Genomic DNA, 27699 nt, shown 5'->3' with positions numbered 1-27699 from the left:
AAAGAGTGACCTGTGATGAAATCAGGACTCTGTACTACCGCTATCGCCGAGTGCGGTTGACAACTGGGAGTGCGGCATGCAAAGAAACGCTGTCAATGTACTTTTCTGACTGCACAGTGCATCTGTGAGGTTTTCTTTCAAAAATAATTCCGACTACATCCAAGAAAAGAACGTGGCAGTGTACGCCGTAATTTCAAAGCTAATGTACTGTTAAAACATCAAAATATGTGCTTGCCAGAGCGTTTTACAAATCCAGATTCGTACCATAAGCTCGTGTCATCTTCCATTAATGAAACAAGATCTCATTTACTCATTGTGGCGCCTCTGTGAGAGGCGAAAGCTTAAAGAAAATTGTGCATAAGTTGAGGGAGTGCCTACTCCAGCACAGGTATAACCAATCCGGCATGTACCCAGCATCAGAGTAAATGAACCGCGGCAAAAAAAAAAAAAAAAAACCAAAATGTACGTTTAAATGAAAGGCGAATTAGAGAAGAAACTTAGCCCCCGTATACCTGGAGTAGAATGGAAAGGCGATGGCCTGGGCACACGCACGCATTCATAGTTGCACTGTGCAGTAGGAAAATTACATTCAAAATTTGTCTTTGCATGCATTCGTAAGGGTCACACCCCCAGCTTTTACCCGCACTTGCCGGTAGCGGCTCCACCGAACCATGCTTACGTTTTAGACAGGTGTTTGCCCATAAAAATTTTATTAGGTATGCACTCTTTTGACGGAAAAGGTCTCACTGTTGTAATTTGCGGAGAAATTAGTGCAGCGGAGGAGATCTTGCCGCTTCCGCCAGTTCATTTTAGGCGCTCCTACCGACAGTCGAGAAGCTACAGGTTAGGGCATGGATAGCATTGTTGGGAACTAAACAATTCAACATGTTCTTTTGTACTGTTTTTAACATCCTTCTACACACTTGTTTCAAGAGGTTCAAGAAAAACTGGGGATGGGTTTTTCTTTCATTCATTATTAAAAAACGCTACTCTATTCAAAACTGCCAGATTTAGGGCAATATTTCTTGTACTTTCCTATATTATATAACAATGTAAGTCAGTCACTCTCTTAACACTTAGGTGCTAATCCATTCTCCAATCTTGAAATAGATGTGCTGTATTTCAAGATATTTGCGGAGAAAAATATTCTTAAAAGAGCCTCGTTTGAGGAGTGTCATTTTTTAGTTTTTTTTTTTCTAGTAAGCAACAACTACCTCAGAATGGAGGAAATAAGCCTGGAATATTCTTTTCCACCTCTACTCTAGGCACGCAATATATATCCGTCATGGCTTTAATACGTCGATTCTTACGTCATTGCAAATTTGCAAAAATGAGCGTGCATGAAAACGCTGCCTCTACAACGACGTCGTTAAGAAATTTTTCTCTTGAAATATTAGCACAAAACAAAATTCACTGTTGGCCTGCCGAATAATGCGTGCACCATAAAATAAACAAGAATATTAAAAATGTGAATATTCTCTCGTGGAACCATCCAGCATGGGTTAAGCATGACAGACATGAACAGGACACAAAAGAGAAACCACGCACATACGCAGTCGAACAGCCTGGGAGGCTTGGCTCAGAGGATACCTCGTGTGGCCCGGCATATTTTGGCTGCGTTTCATTAGAATCTTCCTCTGGAACGGATCGCTCCGCTATTGTTGCACGTTCCTTCCCTTCTGTAGCATCCACAAAGCGAAAGTGCACATTCGCATTCCATGACGGTCCATCAAGTTCATCCAGAAAAAGATGAACCCCTGATTTACTCTGTTAAAGTAAATGCACTATACTGTTCGGATAATGTCCCCCAGCCCTGCAACAGCCTCGGGAATAAGGCTAGCAGTCTGTATTAAACAAATAAACTAATGCGACTCATGTGCGCTAGCGCCGTAACATTGCTTAACTTTGCTTATCTTCGTTAACCGTGGAGAATGTGCTGCTGGGGTTAAAACGGGGGTTAAATTTATGACGATCAAATGATGCGGAGGAAAGGCGAAAGCATGCGCCATTGTGAATCCGCTAACACAGTAATGAGGAACACATCAAATACTTTCGTTATACCCGGGTTTTTCAATATATGTGGGTCCATTGTCTCTACCACCTCTCCCCTACAAGAATAAATGGAAGATTTTGCTCCCTCTCTTCTGTCAACTGCGACAGGTGGCTCCTCCATTCATTAACCCCAAGAGAAGACAGCTTTCTCGTTCGCGAGGCACTTAGCGCACGCGCACAAAAGGCTGCCAAAGGTAGCAAAAGTTCAGTGCGCCAGCACTAAATGCCTCGCTAACGAGAAAGCTGTTTTGTCTGCAGTGGAGCCTCGGACCACAAATAAAAAAAAAGTGAAAACTTCTAGCCCGCGAGTGGGTTCTGAACCCAGGACGGCGCGGACCCTTTGCTGGCCACTCCATTAGATCACTCCGCCATCGCCGCTTTTTTTTTCTTTCATTCCGCCGTCGCCGCTATGCGACTTAGTTGCGCTACTTCTTGACTACCGCCGCCGCTGCACATCCCGCGTGCTAAACTGAAAGCCTCTCGCGCTAAGATATGCACGTCGCCGTCTTTATCAACTTCCATCCTCCCGCAATGAATCCAAAAACCGAAACTGAAGTGAAAAACGAAGTCCACCAAGTTTTCATTTTGTCTAGATACCTCGATAGCAAAAAATCCTTCTTATATGGGGGTTGAATAAAGGAGAAGCGACCTGCTGCTGTTGATAGGTGGCCAGAAAGGCAGGAAAGTCTCCCATATCGTCTTGTACGGGAGAGGTGGGAGAGGCGAAAGGCTCACGTAAACCCGAATATAACGAAAGTTTTTGACGTGCTCCTCATTATTGCTTAAGCGGAGACGAATGCTTTCTCACTTCCTCCTTATCAATAAAACTGATCACCCTAATTTAACCTGAGATTTAACCCCTGCAGCACAATCACCGATATTAGCGAAGATACGCAGACTTCAGCAAAGTGAATGTGCTAGAGCGCGTACATCGCGTTTAGTTTGACGAAATAAATAGGGAATTAACTATTTTGTTGTTAAATGCAAAAACCTAGCCTCTCGCAATAATTTGCAGGCCTCAGCTAAGAAGATAGATTAATCCGGGCCTTACAAAGTGGTTGGCAACTCTGAACTGCTCACTGTTGCTGCACAATAATAGTGATGGATTTGCTGCGACATGCCGCAAGGAATAAAAAGAATTTTTTATAAATGTTCCCTTAAACGCACTGCTGAGTAACATCACTTAAACATGCTTGTCCGTTGGTTTCTGATATCCGTGAAATGCAGCGAAGAGAAATTGAACTGTGACGGGACCAGCTAACTCGAATCTTAGCCTTGCTCAATGTGCTAAGTTTGCGTCAATCTGTGGCTCACATTGCGCCAAATTTACTCTGTGGGATCGTAATACTGTGTGAGCTGGACGCCTTATGTTTTCTATAGCCTGGTGACCTCCCTGTAGTCATGTTCTTACGATACTTAGCAAATCACGACTTTATTACTGTAGAAGTAAAATTATATTTCCGAATAAGTCTTCTCACGATATCTGTCCTGAAACAATGAGAGTACGCGAGGCTTTAATATTTAGCCATTCCCAACTAAATCGCAGCCCAACATCAAGGAAATAATTTCTCGTTTCAGAGAAACTGTCGCATATTTTGCGTTCTATACAATCTCGCATTATTACGCAACGAAGGGGCTAATTATGCAACGTTATTGCCATGATATGTACTAGTGCGGCCGAGGAGTAGAAGGAGTGAAAGTGCAGATGAATTAAAAGAAGCGTGGCCAAGTGGCCGGTCCCCCCGCGTAGTTATGTGAAATGTTTACTGAGGTAAACAACAACAAGGGGCCGGGCTTGTCTCCTCGTCGGGGCTTGACCGCCCTGCGTCAGCCCGGGAACTAGCTTTTAGGACCAGCACCACAGCGGACCTTCTTTCCTCACTGGCGCGACGCTCCAGCTCCAACCTGAGCAGCTCCGCCGGCGACACGCAACCACAGGCGAGTGTCACTAGCTCTCGCCTTACCTCCGGGCACACAACGGTCCCAGGCCCATCAACACCGTCCAAGTTATAACTAATAGAGTGGGATTACCAGGAATTTAGAGCCTCCATGCGCGCCTTTGTTAAAAATGGTACTCCTCCTCACCAATAAGTTTTGAAATAACCTTGCAAAGCGCAGCTGCTATACACTGTTGCTTACCTGCGAGGGGGAAGAACTGGCAGTACATATCCTTAAATGTGTTCTCGTTGACAAGGCCAGTCGGACAGGACTGAAAAATGGCGGAGAGAGAGAAAGAGGCAAGAAGAGCTCAGTTGGCATTATCCGAAACTGGCTGTGCGTTAGGACATATGGGTGTGTAGTTTTCCAGCAGAAAGTGTCAACACTATCGACGAAAGCCACATGGCTTCAGAGGCATCTGCCCCTTTTCATCAAAATCCACACGGAGCATTTCTTCACTGCCGGACAACGCGCACAAAGCTGCGTCAATGGCTTCATGCAGTGAGTCTCGCAAGCACTATGCCAGAAGACAAAAAAAAATGCAATGATTACCTCATACGTGCGGAAGAAGCCTAACATTGTAATATTTGAGACAGAAAAGGTAATAGGGCTGCAATAAGACGTACACAAGGAAGACTGACAGAAGACATTCGCTAACTTCATATGATTTTATTTACTGCAAAGCCAGCAAATATATAGAAAAATTCAAGGCATGCGCAAAAAAACCGGTACAACAAGCATCAACAAAACCGTTCAAGATATGATATCTCAGTCTTGAAAAGGCGGACCGAGGTATCACTCACGAAATCTAATCCCCTCTTCCTAACGTGGAATGCTTCCAAAAGCTCTCGCGCCTTCATATCTCCACTCCTGCCCAGAATCTTTACCTCCGAAGCCGTGGCTCACACTTCTTGCATTGCTGGCATCTTTTTTTGCCCGGGCCCATGTTCTGCAGCCCGATTACACACGAAGCACTCAGCGCAGTGCTGTGAAAGATGTGCACCTCCTAGATTTCTTGGCGATCGTGCGTGCTCATCCACGCGGTCATTAACGCACCGCCCTGTTTGGCCCACATAGGCTTTACCGCAGGTCAGTGGTATTTCATACACCACACCTGTGGAGCACTTCACGTACTGCTTGCCGTGCTTTTTGTTGCAGGAGCTCTTTTTGTCGCTCCCATTGAGCGCGCTTAGCTGGCCTAGCTTTCGTGGAGCTGAAAAATAAAAATTTGGGCTGGTTGGTGCATGATCTTGTGGTGGGAAACGCCGCACGAGACAAAGGGGAGAGAGGCCGGACACTACGCTGACTAGCAACCAGATTTTTAATGCACGTTCGTCGAATATATACATCTCGCTCGTAAAAGAAGGTAAGGGTCGAAGCATGAAAAACACATAATATGTACACGTGGTAAAAGATTAAGACAACGCACGGAGGTACCTTCTATAGGGTTTCGTGACAGCGAAATTGATTACCTGAGCGCGTTGTCTTAACCTTTTACCACGTGTACACCTTATGTGTTTTTTATGCTTCTATCCTTTCCCCCTTGTACGACCGAGATGTATATATTCGGCGAACGTGCATTAAAAATCTGGTTGCTAGACAGCGTCGTGTCCAGCCTCTCACCTCTTTGTCTCGTGGAGCGCTGCATCCGCCACAAGACTGCAATATTGCCTGCAAAATGCGACAAGTCCCGATGGAACAAGGACGGACACTGTAATGAAATAATCCTCAAGAGGAAAAGCGACACCAAGGAGTTTGCTCTCAAGCACAGGCACTAATTCAGTTATTATTCATCTTGACGACATGGGCGGCCGTGTCGTCTTTCTTTCCTTTCTGTGTCTCGCCGTTGTCGAGCAAATCCTTAACATGAATGTAAGCAAAATAGCAGAATACAGCGGAGTGTTTATTCATTAGGCACTGATTTTGAAATTTGTGAACAGCCGGCGCGGCGGCTCAGTGGTTATGGTGCTCGGCTGCTGACCCGAAAGACGCGGGTTCGATCCCGGCTGCGGCGGTTGAATTTCTTTGGAGGAGAAATTCTAGAGGCCCGTGTACTATGCGATGTCAGTGCATGTCAAAGAACCCCAGTTGGTCGAAATTTCCGGAGCCCTTCACTACGGCGTCCCTTATGGCCTGAGTCGCTTTGGGACGTTAAACCCCATAATCCAAACCAAACCAAACCAAATTTGTGAAGCCTAATCATTGCTTTTATGTTTCCCATTGCTCCCTGAAACGTCCCTCGCCCCGAGCCTCAAAGCACGTAGCGTATTGGTGCGGCGTATCTTCATTCTTCTCACGGATCACACGCGATAAGTTGGGCACTGCCCTAGACATTCAGCAGAAGCAACAGCGGTAAAGGAGGAAAATGGGTTACACCCCAAAAGTACTGAGAGGCCAGCGGATGCAGTCAGTACGGCATATGGCAGTGGCAGACACTTGCGATGCACAGAAGTATGAGTCGATGAGAAGAGGACGGTGTCAATAAGAGAGTCGCACGAGAGGTGTATAAGGACAGAAGAGCATGGGGGAAGGTCAATGCCTTCGGCGGCGAGGGCTTTAACATAGTAAACAGAAGGAGTAGCGTCCGGCTAAGAATTCGGCCGAGCAGAGAACCCTTCAGCTTGAACACAGCTAATTTTCCCCTTGAGTGGTATTGGGGAGACGTCGCATAGGAGAGACTGAGCAGCGCCTCGGCGAAGGTGAACGGTGTCTAGAAAGGGCCGATCGGTCAGAAGAAAAAGGACGATTGGACGACGGCTCAGCAGGCCTGAAGCACTGACTCGTGAAAGGCCAGTACCCGGAAGCTTGGAGAGGCGGTGCTCGAACTTGGAGACGACGACGGCAAAGCCGTGCCACATGACCAGAAAATCCCCAAGTGTCGAAAATAGGCCGGTTGTCGACGGCACGCCAGGGAATGCTGACTCGCGGAGTCGGTCGAAGAGAAGGTGTCGCCGCTCGGACAGGTACTGGAGGCGAAGAATTGCTAGGCGGCCGAGGTCTGGCGACGACGTTGGCGCATATCAGCGGAGCGGCGACAGGTGGTGGCGAATGGGCGACGACGTCGGCGTGTGTCAGCGAAGCGCCGACAAATGATAGTGGCAGCTGGGTGGGCAGAAGAGCCTCAAAGACCTGCTCTGGGATGGCATGTCGGAGAGCCGGAGCCATATATGGTGGTTGCTCCGGGGGGCCCGACAGAAGGGAGAGCTGACGCGCGCTTTATTTTTGAAGAAAGTCTTTGATCTGTTGCAGCGGCGAGGAGGTGTCAGCTGCAGGCGTCAGCCCAGCAAGTGACTCAACCTGCCTGGTGTACTGACGAGTGAGGATCCTCTGCTTGCGCAACTACTTGAAGCTTTGGCAGAGGGTGACGGCTTCAGCAATGATGCAGAAGTCGCACGCTAACAGCATCTTAAAGGCCAGATTGTCGATACCCTTCAATATGTGTTCTATCTTGTCACCTTCCGACACGTTGCAGTGTACACTTTTGTATAAGTCAAGGACATCGTATCATCTACTATTATCATCTGCTGAGCTATTAATTAGATTAGTGGTTTGCCCTAGAAAATGTCTAGCTTGTTGGACCGGCTTGAATCCGCATTCATAGAGGTTCATCTCTCGTTATTTTCTCTCTTCTGCAATCATACGCACCTTACAAAGGTTTAGACAAGCAACTCATAAAACAAATTTCTTGAGGCTCTTTTCTGCAAATCCGTTTTTCTGCGTTCTATGTTCGCGATAGCTTGATCCTCATTGTAATAAATATATACCGAGTTTTCTCGATCGCATTTTTCACTGAGGCTGGGTTTCATAAGTCACATGAAGAGTGCTACTTGGGTTCTTGACATGCTAGTTTGCATTGCGCCTCAGGAATATCACATCAGCTCAGCGCACCCATAGTCACTGTCTACGCAAACGACTCTTCAGAAACTCTTCTCTCAGCATAAACCAGATCTTACCTCCGGCAAAGTGGTGTTTCATCCTCCTTTCTCTTTTCATACAATAAAAGTGTATTCTCTCTCTCTCTCTCTCTCTCTCCAAACGCGCACCATTACGCACACCTCACACAGCTGCTCCACTTGCCTATAAAAAAAACAGAAGGGGACAGTCTAGCTGCGCTTTAAGGGTATGACGCGACAGCGCAATGAGTTAATTCTCATATATGTGGAATTGCTCGTTCTTTTCTACCGATCTATAGATATCTGGGAGCCCTAATGCCCCTCCTGGGTCAGTGGCGCAACGGTTAAACTGTAAGCTACTGCCCTACGATGGCAGGTACTACCACCGGTGGACTTTCTGCACACCGACGAGCTTTGTGCAGATTGCGCTTCCAGAGTGACCAGTCTTAATTTAACTTCCATCTACCAGCTCAAAATACGGTGAGCAGGCTGTGATGACGGTGCAACTTCACGTCACTTAGGTGGCCCACCTGCCTCCTAGGTTGCTTCTCTCAGGAATTCTTGTGGATTTTTCGCTCAAGGTCATGGATACGTCAACGCCGGATTTTCTGCGCCACAAGGTACTTCACGCTACCGCGGTAAAATGGTGATTCGCACCAGTTGAATTAACAAGCTCACGTATGTCAGCAAATTATACTGATGAACACGCGCACCGAATGCACAAATTCAGCCAGTAAGGTTGAGTGTCGTTCGCAATATGGTGAATAAGGTAAACTCAGTTGCTATATGTGTGGTGCTCAAGCGTACATGGGTACATGCGAACGTATTAAGAAATGTTCACGTCCTCTATGCATTCGCTGCTGTCCGCTGAGAACCGGAGAGCCTGTAAAAGCTACCAGAAGACGGGGCGATGAAAAGGAACTTACGTACGAATAAAGCGAAAGCATAACTGTATTCGGAATCTCTTCCAAATCTATTTTGATTTTATTCCAATTCTATTTCAATTATATTTCAAGTTCATTTTGACGTTTATTAGTTATATTCCAATTCTATTTCAATACTGTTAAATTCCTTTTCTAACTGCTGTATTTGTAAGTACAAGTAATTACTAATCTTGGTTAACATTTAGTATTTCCCGTCTTTGATGACGTCAAGCCGTTTCGAAATTAATAGTTTTATAATGCCGTCACTTTTGCGGAGCCATTTAATGCACTTGCAATAATAGTATCTGTTCTCTCAGCCCACATGAGTTGTGCGTGCGTGGTACCCTTCCTGTTTCACACTCCGCGCAACCGAAACTGTAGGCCAAGAGCATTACCGCGATAAATTATTTACACTGGACAGGCGCACATAGCCGTAGTTGCGCTCTTCCTGGGGCATTACGCGCCATTGCCAGCTGTAATCGCAGCCTATCAACTTGGCATCCCTACATCTTTGACCGCAAGGACCTCTCGCAAAGCATGTGTAGCGAAGCAAGGCGTAACTCAGGACTCGATTTGTCGCTGTCGCCTAGAAAGGACTTCTCCAGCTAAGTTCTATCAAATTTTGTTCTTTTACTTGCATTGGTCCCAGTTTATAAGGACAGATTTCTTTTTATTGCGAGCTTTGGCAAAGAGATGCATTTGATTCGTATAGTGTAGGCCTTTGTCCTTGTCATCATACGAATAATCTGATTTCCATTCTGCTTTCCTTTCGCTCAGCTGGGGCTGCCATAGATGCTGGGAATTTCTTCGAATCAAATCAAGTTTCTCTTTGCGTCCGTCTCGTCCGATTTTGCGCGTGCCGCGTGCGTATACGACACGCTTTTGTACTGATGCACCATGAACTGCTGCACCGCGGGCGCACCGCTCCCACGGCAACTCTCCTGAGGAGCAGCCGCTTGCCAATTCTATGCGTTAATTTTTCGTCGGAATTTCCTGGATGTACTACAATTCATGTACCACACTAGTTCTCTTAAACTGTGTCCCAACGTTTCATTTTAATATTACCTATGTGCATTCGATCATCACTTATTACTGGCTGAGATTTCAATCATCTGAACAAATCTGCCGGGGACGCTTAGGCTCCGCCTTAAGCGTTTGAAGAGACAGCGTTAATGCGTCCCTTCAGCGACCTGGCGTCCTCTTTTCGTATCTCTTGCAGAACTTTTCCCTTTTCACCACCACGTAAGACTTCACTTACCGCTAACATTACAATGCTGTAGCATGAGAGATCTTTCGATCCCGCGTAAGTACTCTGTCGCTTAGGTCCTGCCTACATGCGACACATATGAAACTGGTCATTCTGCTTTGCGTTCACAGATCGCGGCAAGCCCTCATACCGCTCTTGGCGCAGTGGTAGGCGATGCGCTACTGCCTGGAACGTTGTTTTCTCACAGACTGCCACCGGTAGGTCTTGTGAGAAGCAGGTTGCTCGACCTGATCAACCTGTCGCTACAAGTGATTAAGTTCATTGCCACCTGCCTCGGCCGGCTACTTGCTCACAGCTTGGTGCACAGGTTACCATCTGCCATGGTGGGCAGGTTGTGATGACGTCACAAGATGACGTCTGAGCATTTCCCCGGAGATTTCCCGCCCACATCACCGCCGACGACGACGCCCTGTTTTCGCTGAATAGGCCTCTTAACTCAGCCGCGCTAAAATCAGTCGAAGCCATTTAGCTGAAGGACATCCCTTGAGGGGCATCTAACGCTTCGATCTTGACTTGTATCCGACTACAACGATCTTCGCCATTAATTGTCATCACCATGATCAGCCTAACTACTCCCACTGCAGGGCAAAATCTTGCCCTATATATTTCCTATTTACCCTCACTTTTGCTAGCTGTGGCCACCGCGTCTCCGCAAACCTCTGAATCTCATCCGCCCACCTAACTTTCTGCCGCCCCCTGCTACGCTTGCCTCATCTTGGAATCCACTTCGTTACCCTTAAGGACTAGCGGTTATCTTCCCTTCGCATTAACATGCTCTGCCCAAGCCCATTTCTTCCTCTTGATTCCGACTGAGATGTCATTAACTCGCCTTTGTTCCCTCACCCACTCCGCCCGCTTCCAGTCTCTCCACGTTACACCTATCATTTTTCTTTGCACACCTCCCTGCGTTGTCCTTAACTTAAGGTGAACCCACTTTGTTAGCTTCCACGTTTCTGCCCTGTAGGTGAGCACCGGTAAGATACACCTGTTGTATACTTTTCGTTTGAGAGATGTTCGTAAACTTCCATTCATAATCTGAGAGAACCTGTCATACGCGTTGCACCCCATTCTTATTCTTCTAGTTATTTCCCTCTCGTGATCCGGATCAGCGGAGACTACCTGCCCTGTAGACAGCATGCCTATACCACTTCCAGCACCTCGCTACCAACTTAATCTGCGAATCTGTTGAACCTTACTTCGGGTTTCTGCATGTTAATCTTAGGACCCGCCGTTCTGCTCTCGTCGTCTAACTCCTTGATCATGCTTTGCAGCTCATCTCCTGAGTGGCTTAGCAAGGCCGTGTCATCAGCGAATCAAAAATTACTTAGGTGTTATCCATTAACTGTGATCCCCAACTGTTCCCAATCCAGGCCTCGGACCACCTCCTGTAAACATGCGGTGAATATTGTCCGTCCCTGTGTGACACCCTTCTTCAGCAGATTTTTTTTTGCTGATTTCATGAAAGGCTATGGCAGCTGTACACTCCTTACATATTCCAGTATTTTCACACAACGTTCTTCTACACTCTGATTCCGCAATGGCTGCATTACTGCTGAGGTTTCCACTGGTGCCTTCTCGTAATGAGTGAATGCAATCAGTGAGCACCGCGAAATACTGAGCTCTCACTGGCAGGACAGGGCACAAGAAGGCGGACTACCTGATCGCTTTCTCCAGCACCTGCCCGTGTTTCAAAGAAAAGAGATACAAAGAATCAAGGCGGAAAGCTGGGCTAGTTGGTGTGTCATCGTTAATTAAAAGACTAGCGCAATAAAACGAGGACAAAGACATAGAAGGAGACAGGACGAGCGCTAAAAATCAACTGAAGATTTACTACGACAAACAGGTACTTAAAAACACTTCGGTGGCACATGCGCACTATGGGTTAGAACGAGCACAAACTAATCAAAATGTGGCAAACTGCTTCGGAGATACATTGCTTCTTTTCTGGTCAAGGCAAGTGATGTCGCGCTGACACAGTTATCACCTTCCTTGTTAATGTGATAAGCCTCACAAATCTCACGGCCTAACCTTGTCCCTCCCCTACCAAGCACACACGTGGCATCAAACTCCTGCACGCACCCGCACCGCTTACAATGCGTGGCCAAATGGCCCTCCCTCCGCCAATGAATCCGCCAGCGCGCTGTGCTCTCGTAGCCGTTCATTTAGGCAGCGTCCAGACTGCCCGACATATCATCTACCGCAGGAGAGGGGTATGTGGTCTCCTTCTATATCTTTGTCCTAGTTTTATTGTGCTAGTCTTTTAATTAACGAAGATACAAAGAAACTGGGCACAAACGCAAAATCGGCACTGCGAAGAAACAAGATCGGCACAAGCAGGAACGGTGAAGCGGGAGGTATAGTCGCAACAACAGCTCCGGCACGCTTGTTGAAGGAACGCCAGCAAAACCTTCGACGACCTTAACCAGCGGAGCCTCACCAGGGAGCCACGGGGCTCGTCACCAACCGGCCGCCACCATGCATTTGTAAAGATTTGGGGGCAGGACAGGGTGAAAATTTACGGCGGTATATACAACATATATGAAGCAAACTGATTTCTTTTGGATGGCCTCGATTTTTCTTAATGTCTGTCAGCTAGCAAGTTTTCCAGACGCAACAAATATTGTCAAGAACTAGGCGGATTAGGGATCTATACATTAATTAAAGTTCTCAGTTGTGCTTCTTTTTGTGCATTATGTTCATTTCATGTTGCATTGTATGCGCTTTTCTGTGCTTTCTAGTTTGTGATATGCCCCTCCTACTTGGGCCAAAGTACTGGCCTGCAGTATTACTAAATAAATATTACTAAATAACCTGGTTTCCTTGGGAGGCTGGTTTAATGTTCGTCTGAGATATCTTAATATTTTCGGGCTCTGTTACAGATGAAGCCAATATGGTAGGACTGTGATAAGTTGGAGGTAAAAATAATTCACCATTTCACCGGCACCGTTTGCAGTTGTTTGTTATGAAAACAGTAATAAAAAATCGATAAGGAACTATTACTGGATATCATAAAAGTTTTCCAGCAATTAATAATTATCGGCCAGCTTTCACGCCACCTGCAGAAGATAGAAAACGATTTGTTAATGCTAGAATGATCATCTTAAGAGTGAATAATGTCATACGAAACGCAGTCATCAGCACTGTTGCGAATGTTCGAGGTGATGTTCACTAGGCAGATCAACTTTACAACAGAAATTGTAAAGCTCCTAAGACCGAGCCTTGATGAACTGCAATTAACACCTTGCAAACACTCAGAGAGGAAAGCAGACATCCAAGTCAGTCAGTTGAATATGAGACCTAATATGAACATTAACTTAGAGTGAATCTCAGTATCGAAAGCCTTTAAAAAATTGAAGAAAAGCGCGTCAATTTGTATAGCCACAGTCCAGATTATGAGCAATGCCGTGCATGAATTTCGATAAGTGGTTAGATGTGCCAGAATCACGCCTAAAACCATGCTGAGCATTGCATAAAAGAGTATTCGATTCAATAAATTTTATGACGAGTGTGTGTGGATGATATGCTGATGCCTTTTACATGATGACGATGTAAGCGTGATAGGCCGGTAGTTGCGAAGATGTTGCTTATTGCCTGAATTAAATAACGGCAGAGCTTTTGCCAATTTCCAGGACTGAGGTACAATACCGGAAGAGATTTAATAAATATAACCTGTAGATAATGAAATGTCTATAATGAATACCTAACGAGGGATGCATTGAGGATTTCATGAGGCCCACTTGATTTCGTCACATCTAACTTCAGTATCATATTAAAACACCATCCAAGAGAACTGTTAAATCATCAATTAAAGATACGTCAGTGTAATGAAATGATTAAATTGTTTTGCTGAAAAACAGACAGAAGAAGTGAGTTAAATGTGTCGAAAATATCTTTCGGGTCCTGAATAAGGTCATTGTTAACAATAAACAAATTCGATGGAGTATCCTTTGGAAGGATTATAGACCAAAATTTATTGGGTTCCTGATAAGTAAATTTTTCAGTCGAGAACAAAAATAAAAATTCGATGATTCATGGTTTATGGCGGCTTAACGTCCCAAAGAGACTCAGGCTATGAGGAACGCCGTAGTGAAGGGCTCCGCCAATTTCCACCTGGGGTTCTTTAACATGCACTGACATCGCACAGTACACGGGCCTCTAGAATTTCGCCTCCATCGAAATGCGACCGCCGCAGCCGGAATCGAACCCGCTCCCTTCGGATCACCAGCCGATTGCCATAACCACTGATCGACCACGGCGGATATAAAAAAAATATAAATCAGAGTATGCGCTTTGTTAATCGCTGCTTTTTTCGCAAGGACGTAACAGGTAACGCGCGACGGCAATTATTGCCGCATGACAAAAGGTGTCGAACCTGTTTGAATCCTTGGTAGATTCTTTTGATTTCGTCCTTGCTGAATTTGGTGGACTTGCAGAGGGCACTGATGGTCTCGGGCTTGCAGCGAACCACGGTCATCTCCAGGTCATCGATGGCTTTTTCTGCAAAGACACCGAGAATGGCTTAGAACTGAACAATTCTCCGTAAAGAAGTTCCTCGTTCGTAATTTGAAGGCGAGTTTATGTAGTATTAGTTCCTGCAGCAATACTCACCCAAACATAGCTTTCATAGCTCGATTACTAATAGAACGGATTCATGGATGTTATGTTCTTACACAGAAGCGTTAAAAGCAAGTTAAAGGGAAACTGCATAGGTTATAGAAATCAACGAGCTTAAGATGGTCGAATGTGTGAAACTTGCAGGTAAAGCATGCGAAGTCTTTTTGGCCTAGCACTTCAAATAGTGAAGCAATCGCCGATTGAAATCCGGACGCCCTTCAAGCTTCTCGTAGCGCTCAACGCGAAGTGTGGGGGGGGGGGGCGCATTATGACGTCATCGAAGGTATCGGTACAGCGAAGGCGAACCCTGCCGAGCGTCGTGGTGGCAGCGTCTAACGATGTCACGGCAGGGCGTGGCTGACGACAGCGGTAATTTGAATTCATAGCTTCCGTGACGTCACCCTGAGTATCCTGCACTCTTCTGGTGCATTGAGGAGAACCGCAAAATTAAATCGTCGCTTACGTCAATATTTTAAATGCTGGTGCAAAAACACTTCGCATGCTTTACCTACAGCCTATATAAATTTGCATCCTTAAATATCGCGAACGTCTCAAAAACCTGCTGCAGTTGCCCTTTAAGCAAAGAACAATCAACCACGAGTTTGTGAATCTTGCAAGTCTTCATTTGCCTGGCGCGAAATAGTGCATGGAACGTGCTTGTGACTTTAGTATCGCATAGTTGTGAATGAGTGGATAAAGGTGCCAGTCTGCTCAGAATGACGGGCAGGTTCTTTCCGGAGTTGCAACAGAATGCACGTTATTATGTCGGCCCTGATAAATAAATGTTGAAAAAGACCCACGGCGCTGTTCGGGACAAACACTGAACCGACGCGCTAGTGCTGTAAACCAAGCTTATAGAAACTTTCTATCAAAATATGCCTATTTTTTCTAATTCATTGCAATTTTTTCGTCGCGTACATTGCCCCTCCCATGTAGAGCGCAAACGTTTCTCCGCCATACACGTGTTTGTTCGTACACCGAAAAGATCAGCAGCAGCAGCGACAGCAGCAGCGTTCGAGACGCGCGGCACCTCGGAGCTCGGCGTCGTCTGTAATGGTAACTATCATTTTAATTAAAGCGACGCTGTATAATAAGTACAAGACAACGCTAAATTTAGTGGGGTGCCTTCAGCTTTGTTCACTGGAAGACTGGATTTTCTTGAAGCGCATTTTCAGAAAAAATCATGTTAAACCCACGTCAAGAGCCATGTACGCCTGTCGTTTTGCGCACCATTGCAAAGAAGAAAACACGCGTGCGAAAGTTTGGTGTCTGTAATCATTCAAACCTCTTTAAACGAAACCAAACCGACCGCGGTTCCAAATGCAATAGCGGTTGCAAGAGATACTTAGTTTGGCTGGTGCGGAAACAGCGGCCGCTAGTAATGTGTTTTCGGTTCAGTTCAGTTCAGTTTTATTCCTTAAAAGCTCCCTTTTCAGGGGGTGTTATATAAAGGGCGGGAATACACTTGAAAATGTGAAGCACACCAATGATTATTTTACACTGAAGATGATCTGCTACACGCGCTTGAAAAACAGATGGCGAAGCGATGTCGACGCTGTCATAGTGGAGGCCATTCCAGTCTGAAGCTGTTCGAGAAAAGAGCGAAGAAGAAAAAGTAGTAGTGTGCGATGGTGGGCGTGCAACTTGCAGTGGCTGACTGGTGCGGTGAGGTATGCATGCTGCGGCTGTGTTTTCGTCACCAACTCGCCCACTTTATGGTGTGGCTCGTTTTATACAGTGTACATAAAGAATGAAGCATAAGTTGTCTTTCGAGAAACGTTTTGCTCATTACGTTCTCGCAAAAAGTGTCCTAGTGGTTTCAAATATGGGTTGCCATTATTTCCCGTTCGTTTCCAGATTACATATTCTAACAATCATCAAAACAAGGCCGCGCCGTAAATTAAGAAAAGCCTACTGATTACTGCCCGTCAGGTGCCTGGTGCTCATATTAGAACGGTCTGAATTTGTAACAATATGTTAAGTGCTTTTTGTAAAGGCCTGTAGCTTTCTTCACGAAGTGAGTAAGGGAAAACACGAGTATAGAAGGGAAGCCGTTTTCAGCGAATAGGTTCGTCATGACGGGAAATGTAGCGCTCTTAACACAGAGACGAAAGAAAAAGGACATGATACGCGCTATCAACGGCTGTTTATTCAATGCACGTACAGGTTTATACACTGTGAAAGCATCATCATAACTTTGTACAATCATATCCCACAGTAATTCACCTTCAACCTTCGAATTTCTAAGCTACGCGAACAAAACAAAAAACTTCATAGACAAGGAAATCATGCTGAATACTCTGAGGATTGGAAGCCGGATTGCAGCAAACTATAATGGATGATCATGCATGCTAGGCAAAAAGAAAGTGGGAACACTTTCTTGGTGCCGCTATCAAACAAAGGATTAGCTTTCATTGAAAGACGAACAAAAGTTACAAGGTGTGGTGGAAAGTGACTTGCTGTGAGATAAGACTGCCAAGTTATCTTTATGCTTTCACACTCCTCAAAAACATACGTTCATTGAATAATAATCATTTGAAAGTTACCGGGTGTGCTGTCCTGTTCTTTTTGTCTTCGCGTTACCAGTGCTACTTCTGTCGTCACCACAACTCTACTCGTACATTCCAGAATCGAACGAACCTAGAAAAAATATTAATTTATTTGAAATCCTATTTTATGGCTTTTTGGTCTCCAGTATTGAATCCTGGCATAATATAAAGTAGCATACTCTGCTTCGAAACTATACTTTATTGCTTGTTGTCCCAGTTAGTGGGTTACTCTTTCATCGAACGGCGAAACTATCTTAGATAATCAAGTGTCTACCTTTATTCTTCCCAGGTTCGATGCCAAACTAACTCTCAGACATCTTGTTCGACAATGCTGTTTCTTTCACTTCCGCAAAATACTGTATTGCCCGGAAGGGAGCTGCAGATATCGAAATGAGTGAATAAATTAATTAACAAATAAATATTTAAATATTTTGTCATTATTTTTTTAATTATCAATTTTAATTTTGAAATTTATTTATTTATTTATTTCATAATACTGCAGGCCACTGCTTGGCCCAAGCAGGAGTGAACATACAATGTCACATAACCAAAAGAATAAAGTTATTCAATATTAGCAGCACACGGAACCAAAGAGAATAAACTTATACAATGTTAGCAGCGCACGGATACCAAAAGAATAAAATCAAACGAATAAACTTATACAATATCAGCAGCACACGGATACAAAACATACATATAATCAATATTAGCAGGTAAGTAAACGATTTAACGCATCAGAAAAATTTTGCAAGGAAAAAACAGATTCCGGTAACGAATTCCAGTCTTGCACTGTTCTAGGGAAAAAACTGTATTTAAAACTGTTAGTTTTGGCGAAAAGGGGAGTAAGCGAATGTTCACGAACGTTCCGAGTCCTTCTCACTAGAGGACGCTTAATGCACTCCGGAAGCTTCAGTTTATTTTTACCTGTTAAACTATTAAACAAGAATACCAATCTATTAATCTTTCGGCGGACTTCTAGTGTAGGAATGTTATTTGACATCCTTAACTGCGATGGAGAGTCTTCCCTTTTTTATTTTCCGTATATAAACCTAACCGCTTTCCTATTTACTTTTTCAAGGACCATTATGTCCTTTTTCGTGTACGGGTCCCAAACGACTGAAGCATATTCAAGTAAAGACCGCACACATGTTTCGTAAGCCAATTTTTTTCATGTATGCTGGGGCAGTTTTTAGCTTTCTTCGTGAAACCCATAGCTTTCTCAATGCAGCTGTAGAAATATTAGTAATGTGTGACGACCATTTTAACTTACTGTCGAGTGTTACACCTAAATATTTATATTTCTCACCTTCCAAAATCCTATTACCGCGAATAAGGTAAGGCAGCAAACTTGGAGACTTTTTTCTAGTTATACATAAGACAATAGTTTTTTCGCTATCAAGTTCCATAGCCCATTTAAGACACCATTCTTCAATGGCAGAAACTGCTTTTTGTACAGAGCTGTGGTCGTATTCGGATGAAATTTGTTTAAACACAACACAGACGTCTGCGAATAACTTAACAGAAACATCTTTAGGTACAACCGCAGCTAAATCATTGACATATATTAAAAACAACAATGGCCCAAGCACACTTCCCTGGGGGACTCCTGATTGAACACTAACAACACTTGAAGCGGTCTTATTAATTTCCACATATTGCCGTCTGTCTGTAAGGTATGCTTGAACCCACCGAATGATAAAAAAGGCACACCCATACATTCCATCTTATAGAGAAGTTTGCCATGTGGCACCTTATCAAAGGCCTTGCTAAAATCAAAGAAAACCACGTCCGTTTGCCCGGACATATCAAGCACCCGCGCAAAGTCGTGCACAGCCAGAACAGTCTGAGTAACTGTAGATAAACCCTGCCTAAACCCGTGTTGACAATCAGACAGAAGATTATGATCACTCAGGAACTTTCGCAGGTAGCCGGCTACAATATGCTCCAGCATCTTACAGCAACTGCATGTTATGGAAACAGGCCGATAATTTGAAACTGACAGTCGATCATCTTTTTTATACACAGGAACCAGACGTGCTATTTTCCAATCTGAAGGAAGTTTTCCGCATGGTAATGATAGTTTAAAAATGTCTGTTAGGCAACCTGATATTTGTTCTTCGTATCGCCTCAAAAATACATTCGGAAGACCATCGGGTCCAGCGGATTTTTTAGTGTCCAGTTTCAAGAGCATCGCCAGGACACCCTCACGAGTCACTTCAATGCCCTCCTCTGGTGCAGCCGCTGCTTTTATTTCATATTCATCTAATTCTGAAAACAGCTCGTAGAAATACTGATTAAAATTCTCAGCTATTTCGGCAGCGTCCGTGATAACCGTGTCGCTAACTTTTATTTTGGTAAGTGCATCTTTGGGTTTTCTCAAGTGCCGCCAAAATTTCTGCGGATCAGACTTTAGAAACTCTGCTAAAGTGTGCGAAAAATATTTAGTTCTGGCGCTGCTCACTTTTGATAACAGGTCATGTTTGATGTCTTTAAACAGCGAATGAATGAACGAATGAATGAGCTTAAGTCAATAGCCGTCCTCGTGTCGTTCGCATCTCTGCTCTCAGAATAACTTTTGCGCCATTTACTTTCTCACGGACTGATCCGAACTATGGCACTGTCCAGTTTTACGAGCCTCTCAGAATTCATTTCTCTTCTAGATTCTTGTCGCTGTGCACTAAGGTGTATTTGGACGTCAAAGGTATTTTAACGCGAACGCGTTACGGCTCCTATTCCATAGAAAATCCGGCGTCGTTGACGGTGTCGTCGTCGTTGGCAGCGGTGGCGTTGTGAGCGAAAAAGGTGGCCTACCAGGCACCTAGGCCATGTGACCTTGTGATGTCATCACACCCTGCCACCGAATTCTCAGCAAGGTGCTCAGCAGGGCAGGTGGCAGTTAAGAGCAATGTAGGCCTCAGAAGCCCTACCGTTGCCTGTGCTTGAAACAGCCCCCTGCCAGGCAGCGACGCATCGCTTTACCGCCGCATCGCTGGGCCAGGAGTGGTATGAGGACTCCCTCCGGTCTATGAATGTAGAGTAGAAAGTGATCAAATACGCATATATGGGCATTAAATTATGAACGCTGTCGCGTCATGCTCTTAAGGCGGAGCTTAAATGCCCCGACATTTTTTACTCCACATCGGGGTACGTATGTGGCCAAGGTCAGGAGCGTAATTTGCTGGGCTGTCAGGGTGCATGTTGTCAGGGTGGAACCACGGAACACAGACGCAGGACGAGAAAAAAGGAGGAAGCGGTGTGGTGTGTGTTCCTCCTTTTTTCTTGTCCTGCGTCTAAGTTCCGCTGGTTCCACCCTGACAACGAATCAAAGGTCGTTTTCCCTCCCAGCTGGTGACCTCTACGGCCTCGGGCCTCGCCATACGATACATAGGTTGCAGTGGTTAGCTTAATTGACAGATCAACTGCACCCGGATAGGCGGAGGTCTCCGTACCTAGCCACGGACGAGGATGAAATTTCAGCCATGAAATTTCTTAGAATAATGTGAAACTTTCTCGTCTAGGCTTATGGCGGTGCTAATGTGGGATTATCTCGGTTTTCATCTTCCCAGGTGCCAGGAGAAGAATGCAGTCCGGTTTTCACTTGTGGCACTTTACGTGTTTTAGATAAGCAAGTAGAGCACATGTGCGGCATGCGGCAAGTTGACAACGACGATCCGCCTTTTCGCTAAGACACACCCACTGAGACGGTGCTGAATAGTGCATATGTGAGTTCACCAGGCTACAACCTTCCCCTCAGGCCTTGGACTTAAGGGTTACTTTACTGGCGCCAAATATTTCTTACGTCTGGTGTGTGTATACAGCTACATTTGCGCCGATCTCTTTTACGGCACCGGCGTGCAGTTCTCCGAACTGCAGCGCACAGTTTCGATCGCAGCGGAGCTACGTGTTTCGAAAACGGGTCACGTCGTAGCGACCTCCTTGGCGCCTTCTCCCGTAGCGGGCGCTTTTCCTGAATCTTGTATGAAACGCGAGGTAGAGAGCCCGCCTTTGTCGGGCTCTCTTCCCTTCCTGCTCCTGAAGGAAACCTTTGTTGCAGGTGCCTCTTAAGCCCCCTAAAAGTGAGTTCCTGTTGAAGGGCCCTACGGCGGCTGCTGCTTTTGGAGGGTACAGCAAACGGCTGGAACAGTGCTGGCGTCGCAAGACACTCGAACTTCGTCGAGCAGTATCGGGGTGCAAAACCTAAGAAGCATGTAGCAGTGGGAAAAATATATTCAACGTGTGGAAGGGTGGACAACCCCACAACTGCGGAGAGAGGAAGCGGAAATGTCAGAAACACGAAGAAAGTGAAACGTAGAAGTAATAATGCCAGAATAGAGTCAGCTGAAGATGTGGGTGTTGGCCTTCACAAAGAAACGGAAATTAGGGGCTCCGCTCAGACAAACAGGACTCTAATCATCCCCAGGTGGCACGTTACTAGGCTTCGCCTTTTTAAATCCTGACTATAGGACATCAAAAATGTACTTAACAGCTAGTGCTTCCGTCAACAAAGATTTTGAACATACTGATGTTTTACAAGAAACGGCAGTGCATACAACAACCTTGTCCATAAATATTGTCCAGTAGCGCACAATATCATGGCGTGTTACGTCCGCCGAATGGAGTCATCTCTACCATCATCACTCTGACTACTTCCACCGCAGGATGAAGATTTCTCACATATCTTTTCAATTAACCCTGTCCTGCGCCAGCTCCTGTCGCCCTGTCCCTGAAAACTTCTTAATCTCATCCATCCATCGAACTTTCTGCCACCTCTGCTACGCTTGCCTTCACATTGGAATCCGTCATCTTTAACGACCATAGGTCATCTTGGCTTCGCACTACGTTCCCTGTTTAACGCCACTTAATGATTTTCACTGGAATGTCATTAAACCGCGTTTGTTCCCGGACCGACTGTGCATACAGGTAGAAAAATCTTAAGGAAATCGTGTACCCATTAGAAACCCGGTGGGTGAAACCCAGTGGCACAAGTGTTCGAGTCTGAGACACCCTCCGAATTCGAGACGGATGCTGCACCTCATGGCCATCGCTTCGGTGCAGAACAGAAAGGACTCTGAGCATAACTGGTGCTCCCTAAAGGAGTGGTAATGTAGCTCATGCGTCGTGGCAGTGCGTCGTGGATGGGCTGTCTCAAGCAGATGGGCTGCCCTTCTGAGTGTACAGTATGCATAGGAAATGAATGTCTGGTTGTGTGTAGTGCGCACCTACGCTGTACATTCATATTTGAAATCATGCTACCCATGCTACCCATTTTCGTAGTGTTATTGTATTAGTGTTGTTCTTTAGTGTTATTGTAGTGTCATTGTTATTGTAATTGTGCAGACCACTGGTGTGTATCCTTATATTGTGGTCGTTTTACTTTTGTTAGCACGGGTCCATCGTTTAATATTGTACTTAGTCAATGCAACCCAACATTTCTGATTTTCTTTCCTTTCGTGCTTTCTTGCTTTTTCTCCCCATCAGTGCAGTGTTACTTTTGATAATCGCGCCGTTGTTTGAGGTATGCGTGCAATAAAGATTCCGAGGCCCCGTCAGGCGTTTGAATACGCCTTTTGCCTCGGCTATCTAGACAGGAAAGTTAAATATGTATAAGCATATACACTTTACCTGTTTCTGTCAAAAATAAATGAATGAATTGTAAAGACGAAGACGAACATTCTGTGCAGCGGCGGCAGTGCCATCGCTGCACGTGCTTTGGGCTCGCTTTGGCTGATCGCAGACTGTTGCCGCCCTGCTCCTTTAATAAGGTCCCAGCGCATTTCATAAACCCCCGTTTTACATTTGGTGGAGGTGCTGGGTAACGATATCGGCTCTGGAGCTCCGTAACCGCACTCTTCCAACACCTGCTATGCCTGTGGACACCCAAAATCAAGCCGTGCAAGCAGGCCCACCGACTGTCATCTGTGCCGGCTCCCTTCGCCAGCGGGACCCGGCTGTCTTCAGCGGAACAGATGAGCAGGACGTGGAAGATTGGATCGCGTCTTACTACTAAAAAGGTCACGGCGGGGAAACATCCTTTGGCTAAATTCATCCAGGGTATGAGCATCCCTGCGTAACCCAAGCACTAGGAATTCTCGGGAGCGCTGCTTGGGTCTACCCTCATTCCCTCTCAGGGCGACCAGGGTCCTCTCCAGGAAACACTTAGGCCAGCAGGAGTCTCGGTAGGCTAAGAGAGTGAGGATGAAGCGAACGCAGAGCTGATGCTTGCGCCTTTTGTGCATTTCTTAGTAGCACCACCGTCAAAACAGAGCGATGTGGGATAAAGTCACTCTTGCGCTTACGGTACATAGGCGGCTGGTCCTAGCTCGAGCAACGAGGGCCGACTTCAAAACCAAAGACGCTTAAAACGAGAACAAGTCTTCTTTTCTCGCGTATTCTTGAGTTCATCAGCCGTTGAATGGCGTAGCGTGTTTCATTTAATATTGCCCTACGATAACAGCCTACCAATTCTTCAAAGTTCGGAACAGCATCTTGCCACGCTGCTTCGTATGTGGAATATCAGTAGTTCAAGTGGTACCAGCGGAACGCAAGAACGAGGACGCAAGAAACAGGCTTTCATGCATACATGCGCTCAGTCTCAAACGTGCTTCATTCAACAAAAAACTACTGCACAAAACCTCCCACGCATGCGCCTTTTCAGCACCTACCCCTAAGACGCGTAGAATAATCTTAGCTTTGTTCTATCTTTCTGTTTACTTATTGTGCCTACCGAGATAAACAAGCTCCTCTTTCATTAAACATTTGGATTCGCATCACTTACACATTTTCTTTCTGCTTGCTAATTTGAAAAGCGGCTATAATTTCCCGCTCGTATCTCATCTCCCCATCACCACCTTAATATTTTTTGCGGCAATGTACGTTCCAATAAAGTAGAATTAAACTGCGGTGTGTGTCGGTGCCATACACTTCATTCCTGTCTAAGCGTGCATGAACCTGTTGGTAGCTTTTCAAATTCTGAATATGCATCAACTGATGCACTGGTTGGTGCTTTATATGCAGAGGCGCACTTGCCGTCACAGTCACATGACGACAGCGCATTTTGAGTTACAGCATCTGCTGTCTCAACACGCAGGCATGCTTTGCATAGATCAATTGGGGTCCGCCGTGGTGGCTCAGTGGTTACGGTGCTCGGCCGTTGAGCCGACAGACGCGGGTTCGCTACCGACCTCGGTGGTCTAATTTCGATGGGGGTGAAACTTTGGAGGCCCGTGTGCTGTGCGATGTCACTGCACGTTAAAGACACCCAGGTGGTCGGAATTTCCGGAGCCCTTCACTACGGCGTCGCTCATAGTCTGAGTCGCTTTGGGACTTTAAACTCCATAAACCAAACGAAACAAAATTGGATTGGACATTTTTACTCCACCCAATATTGTTAACAAAACATTAAAGGGGACGCTGACGTAAAATGTTCAATTGTTTTACGTACGTTGTTAACCTCGCGCCGAATTCTCTGTAATTCTAATTGACGCAGAGAAATTCTACCGATAACCAGATTTCATATCGTCTAGTGCTGGTATTTACTCAAGAAAGGTACTCTTCGCATATGCTTTCGGTCTCTAGTTTAAAGGCTCAGGCAAGTTACTTTGCGGGTTGACCTTCCAGCCGGACCGTCCTCACTTGCGCGAATCTAATCCTGCACTGGCTGTAACACTGACGCTTCCCGGTGCAGCACCACGCAAACGAGGAACGGATTCCTCTTCTGGCCACCGCGTGCCTATCGGAGAGCGCCAGGCTCGTTATCTCGCCAGAATGTCGCGCGCCAAGAGCCAGTACTCGCACGAGAGGCCTGCGCTTTGTCACGCTGCGTGAGTCCGGCAAGGTCAGCTGGAAAATAAAAAAAAACTTAAAGAAAGGCGCCGTTGCTTCGAAACTGTGCCAGAAGGCCCTGGCAGCACATACATGGAACCTTTTTAAGTGGCGCGTAGCGAGCGCGTTAAGTTGATAAGCATCGACCGAGCCGTTGCCATCCGCTCCTCGGCCGCATTGTTCTGCCAAAGAGGCAAGTTAGGCTGGAAAATCGGACATGTTCACGGCGGGTTTACTCGACCAGGGAGGTGACGTGACAGCTGGTTTCTCCTTTCGGATTCTTTCAGACTCTGGTTCTTCGTGGCAATCTTCAGAAATCCAGGGCAATTATTGAAATTATTTTGAATACAAGGCCTGTCACTACATGACGCTAAGCTTGATTAGGCATAACTGGTGCTCCTCAGGCCTTGCGATTTAGTAACAGAAAAAATGGGAACGCTCATGACATCATAATAGGTCATAATAAGGAAAGCGTGCGCTATAGAGAAGTCACAAATAATTTAGCCTAATCTGAAATACTAATGCATCGTTCCAACATTCCGTTACCCAGGATACCTGATTGTCTGCGCAAGGAGGAACCAACTTGCCAAATTGTTGCCATAAAGAACTCAAACAACCATCATCCACAACTGATATGAAGGCATATTTTACAACCCCAGACCCTTTATCAATTGAACTACCGCTATTCGGCCTGAAGTCTGCAAGGTTCTGTAAGCCTTCCCAAATAAAAGGTTAGGCAAGAGGGTTGCATTTTGCGGTTTTCGAGACTTCAGTCGCTGCTGCGACTTGGAAACTTCTAGCCACAGCCGAGACTAGCGCTTTCCGACAGATATCACGCACATTAGCAACATTTCAAAATATTTCGATGCGCTATTGGATACGCCTTCATCCCAAGCTGGCCCGTCTTTTGTGTTGTCAAGCGCAGGACATGTGCTTTAAGATATATGGTCTGCAGTGGGTGTAATCAGGCTAGTGCTAATGATGATCAGCGTATTGAAGCTTCTGTGGCGCGTTGCGGCTGGAGGTTTCATCTGCAGGTAGGGATATTATTCAACGAGACGTCTTAAAGCGAACTCTGTCAGGGCTTGTGAGCAGGGAGTCTACTTATTGACCACAAAAAGCGGTGACGAGGGTGCGATAAATGAGAAAAGGTGAGAATGCATAACGTTTGTTTGAGAACGCCAATTAATGGCCGCATATGTGAGATATACTGGTTAACCTAAAATGATATAAAGTACGACAATTGGTTCTACGTAAATGAGCGTTAAAGTGCCGAAAGTGTGATTTTGTCAAGACAGTACAGAGCACGTACCAATATTTTAACGTTAAATGCGCACTTCACATAAATAAAGGAAACATGTTGAGGGAATTTAAGGCATTGGTCTAATTCTGTGCCAAAAAAAGGTTTTGTTGTTAAGATTAATATACAGTGTTGTGTACGCAGAAGAAGAGTGCACGCCATCTTTCTTTCGGAAAACCTCAAAACCGTAATGTTTATCTTGCTATCTTTCTTCAAGAGAACAAAGATCATTTTTAAGTTTTATAGTTGAGAAATTGATGGTTTTTCCGAAGGTAATAATCTGCTGTTATTTGAATAGAATGTAGCATCACAAGAGTTTAGTGCTAAAGGCAGAGTATTAATAACAGTTAAGAACAATCAGGAACCTTATCTTCAGCCAACAGGCACCGCAGTTCGAATACTTTTAATTCTCAGAATAGTTATCGCAGATGCAAACAATTCGATTGCTGTAAGGCGGCTTTGAATAATACATAATAATGGGCCGTTGATGCCATATTTTTCTAATTTACCAAATAGAATTTCTTGACCAACGGTGTTTTTTTTTAAGCTTTTTCGAAGTCAACACAAATGGTCCCTTCCAAAATCCCTTAGTCGAAACATATCCTAACATGATGAATAAAACTTGCTTAAGGAATTTCAGGTGATGAAATGTTTCCTTTAATATTCGCACGTGTGCAATGTGTGCTCTAATATTCGCATGTTCACTGACGACTGCGTTGTTTATCGCACAGTTACTAACGCCTCCGACCCAGCATACCTTCAACATGACCTAAACAACATACAGGAATGGTGCCACCGTTGGCTAATGGAACTGAACCCTCATAAATGTAAATGTCTTTCCACCGCCGCCGTAACCCGCTCGATTTCCCATATGTAATCGCTAACGTTCATCCGTTTCATCATACAAATACTTCGGCGTCACGCTGTGTAACAACTTATCATGGGCTACACACATTACTAACATTATTTTCTCGGCTAATAGAACGCTCGGATTTTTACGACGTCATCTTCGCCACGCCCCACAGCAGGTAAAATTACTAGCATATAAATCTCTTGTCAGGTCAAAGTTAGATTACGCATCTCCAGTTTGGAACCCTCATCAAGTTTAACTTATCAATGCGCTCGAGTCACTTCAAAACAGAGCAGTCAGATTCATTCATTCATCCTGTTCGTACGACATCAGTGTGACATCTTTAAAAGCGGGATCCAGTTTAGTGCCCCTTTCACTTCGTCGTCGTATTTCTAGCCTCTGCCTATACCATAAATTTTTTGAATAGTCCGCTGCACCGCGCTTCCTACATTGCAACGCCAGCCGGCATATACCACCACATTAGTCATCCTT

General features: G+C 45.4%; 1 protein-coding gene across 9 annotated transcripts in view; it reads right to left on the bottom strand.

Moving 5' to 3' along the window:
• The window catches only part of LOC149334672 (calsenilin-like), a 461575-nt gene that overhangs the window by 33701 nt on the left and 400175 nt on the right, over positions 1 to 27699 (bottom strand). For all 9 annotated transcript variants that reach the window (XM_089555284.1, XM_089555283.1, XM_089555280.1 and 6 more), the window contains 2 exons: positions 14446 to 14570; positions 4192 to 4261 (listed from right to left, as the gene is read on the bottom strand). In XM_089555284.1, the coding sequence (XP_089411410.1) occupies positions 4192 to 4261; positions 14446 to 14570 (195 nt within the window). The remainder of the gene's footprint in view (positions 1 to 4191; positions 4262 to 14445; positions 14571 to 27699) is intronic.

The sequence above is a fragment of the Amblyomma mixtum genome, chromosome 8 (genome assembly GCF_055824585.1).
Source record: "Amblyomma mixtum isolate Tamu chromosome 8, ASM5582458v1, whole genome shotgun sequence".
NCBI lineage: Eukaryota > Metazoa > Arthropoda > Arachnida > Ixodida > Ixodidae > Amblyomma > Amblyomma mixtum.
This window is presented reverse-complemented; position numbering and strand designations above follow the sequence as displayed.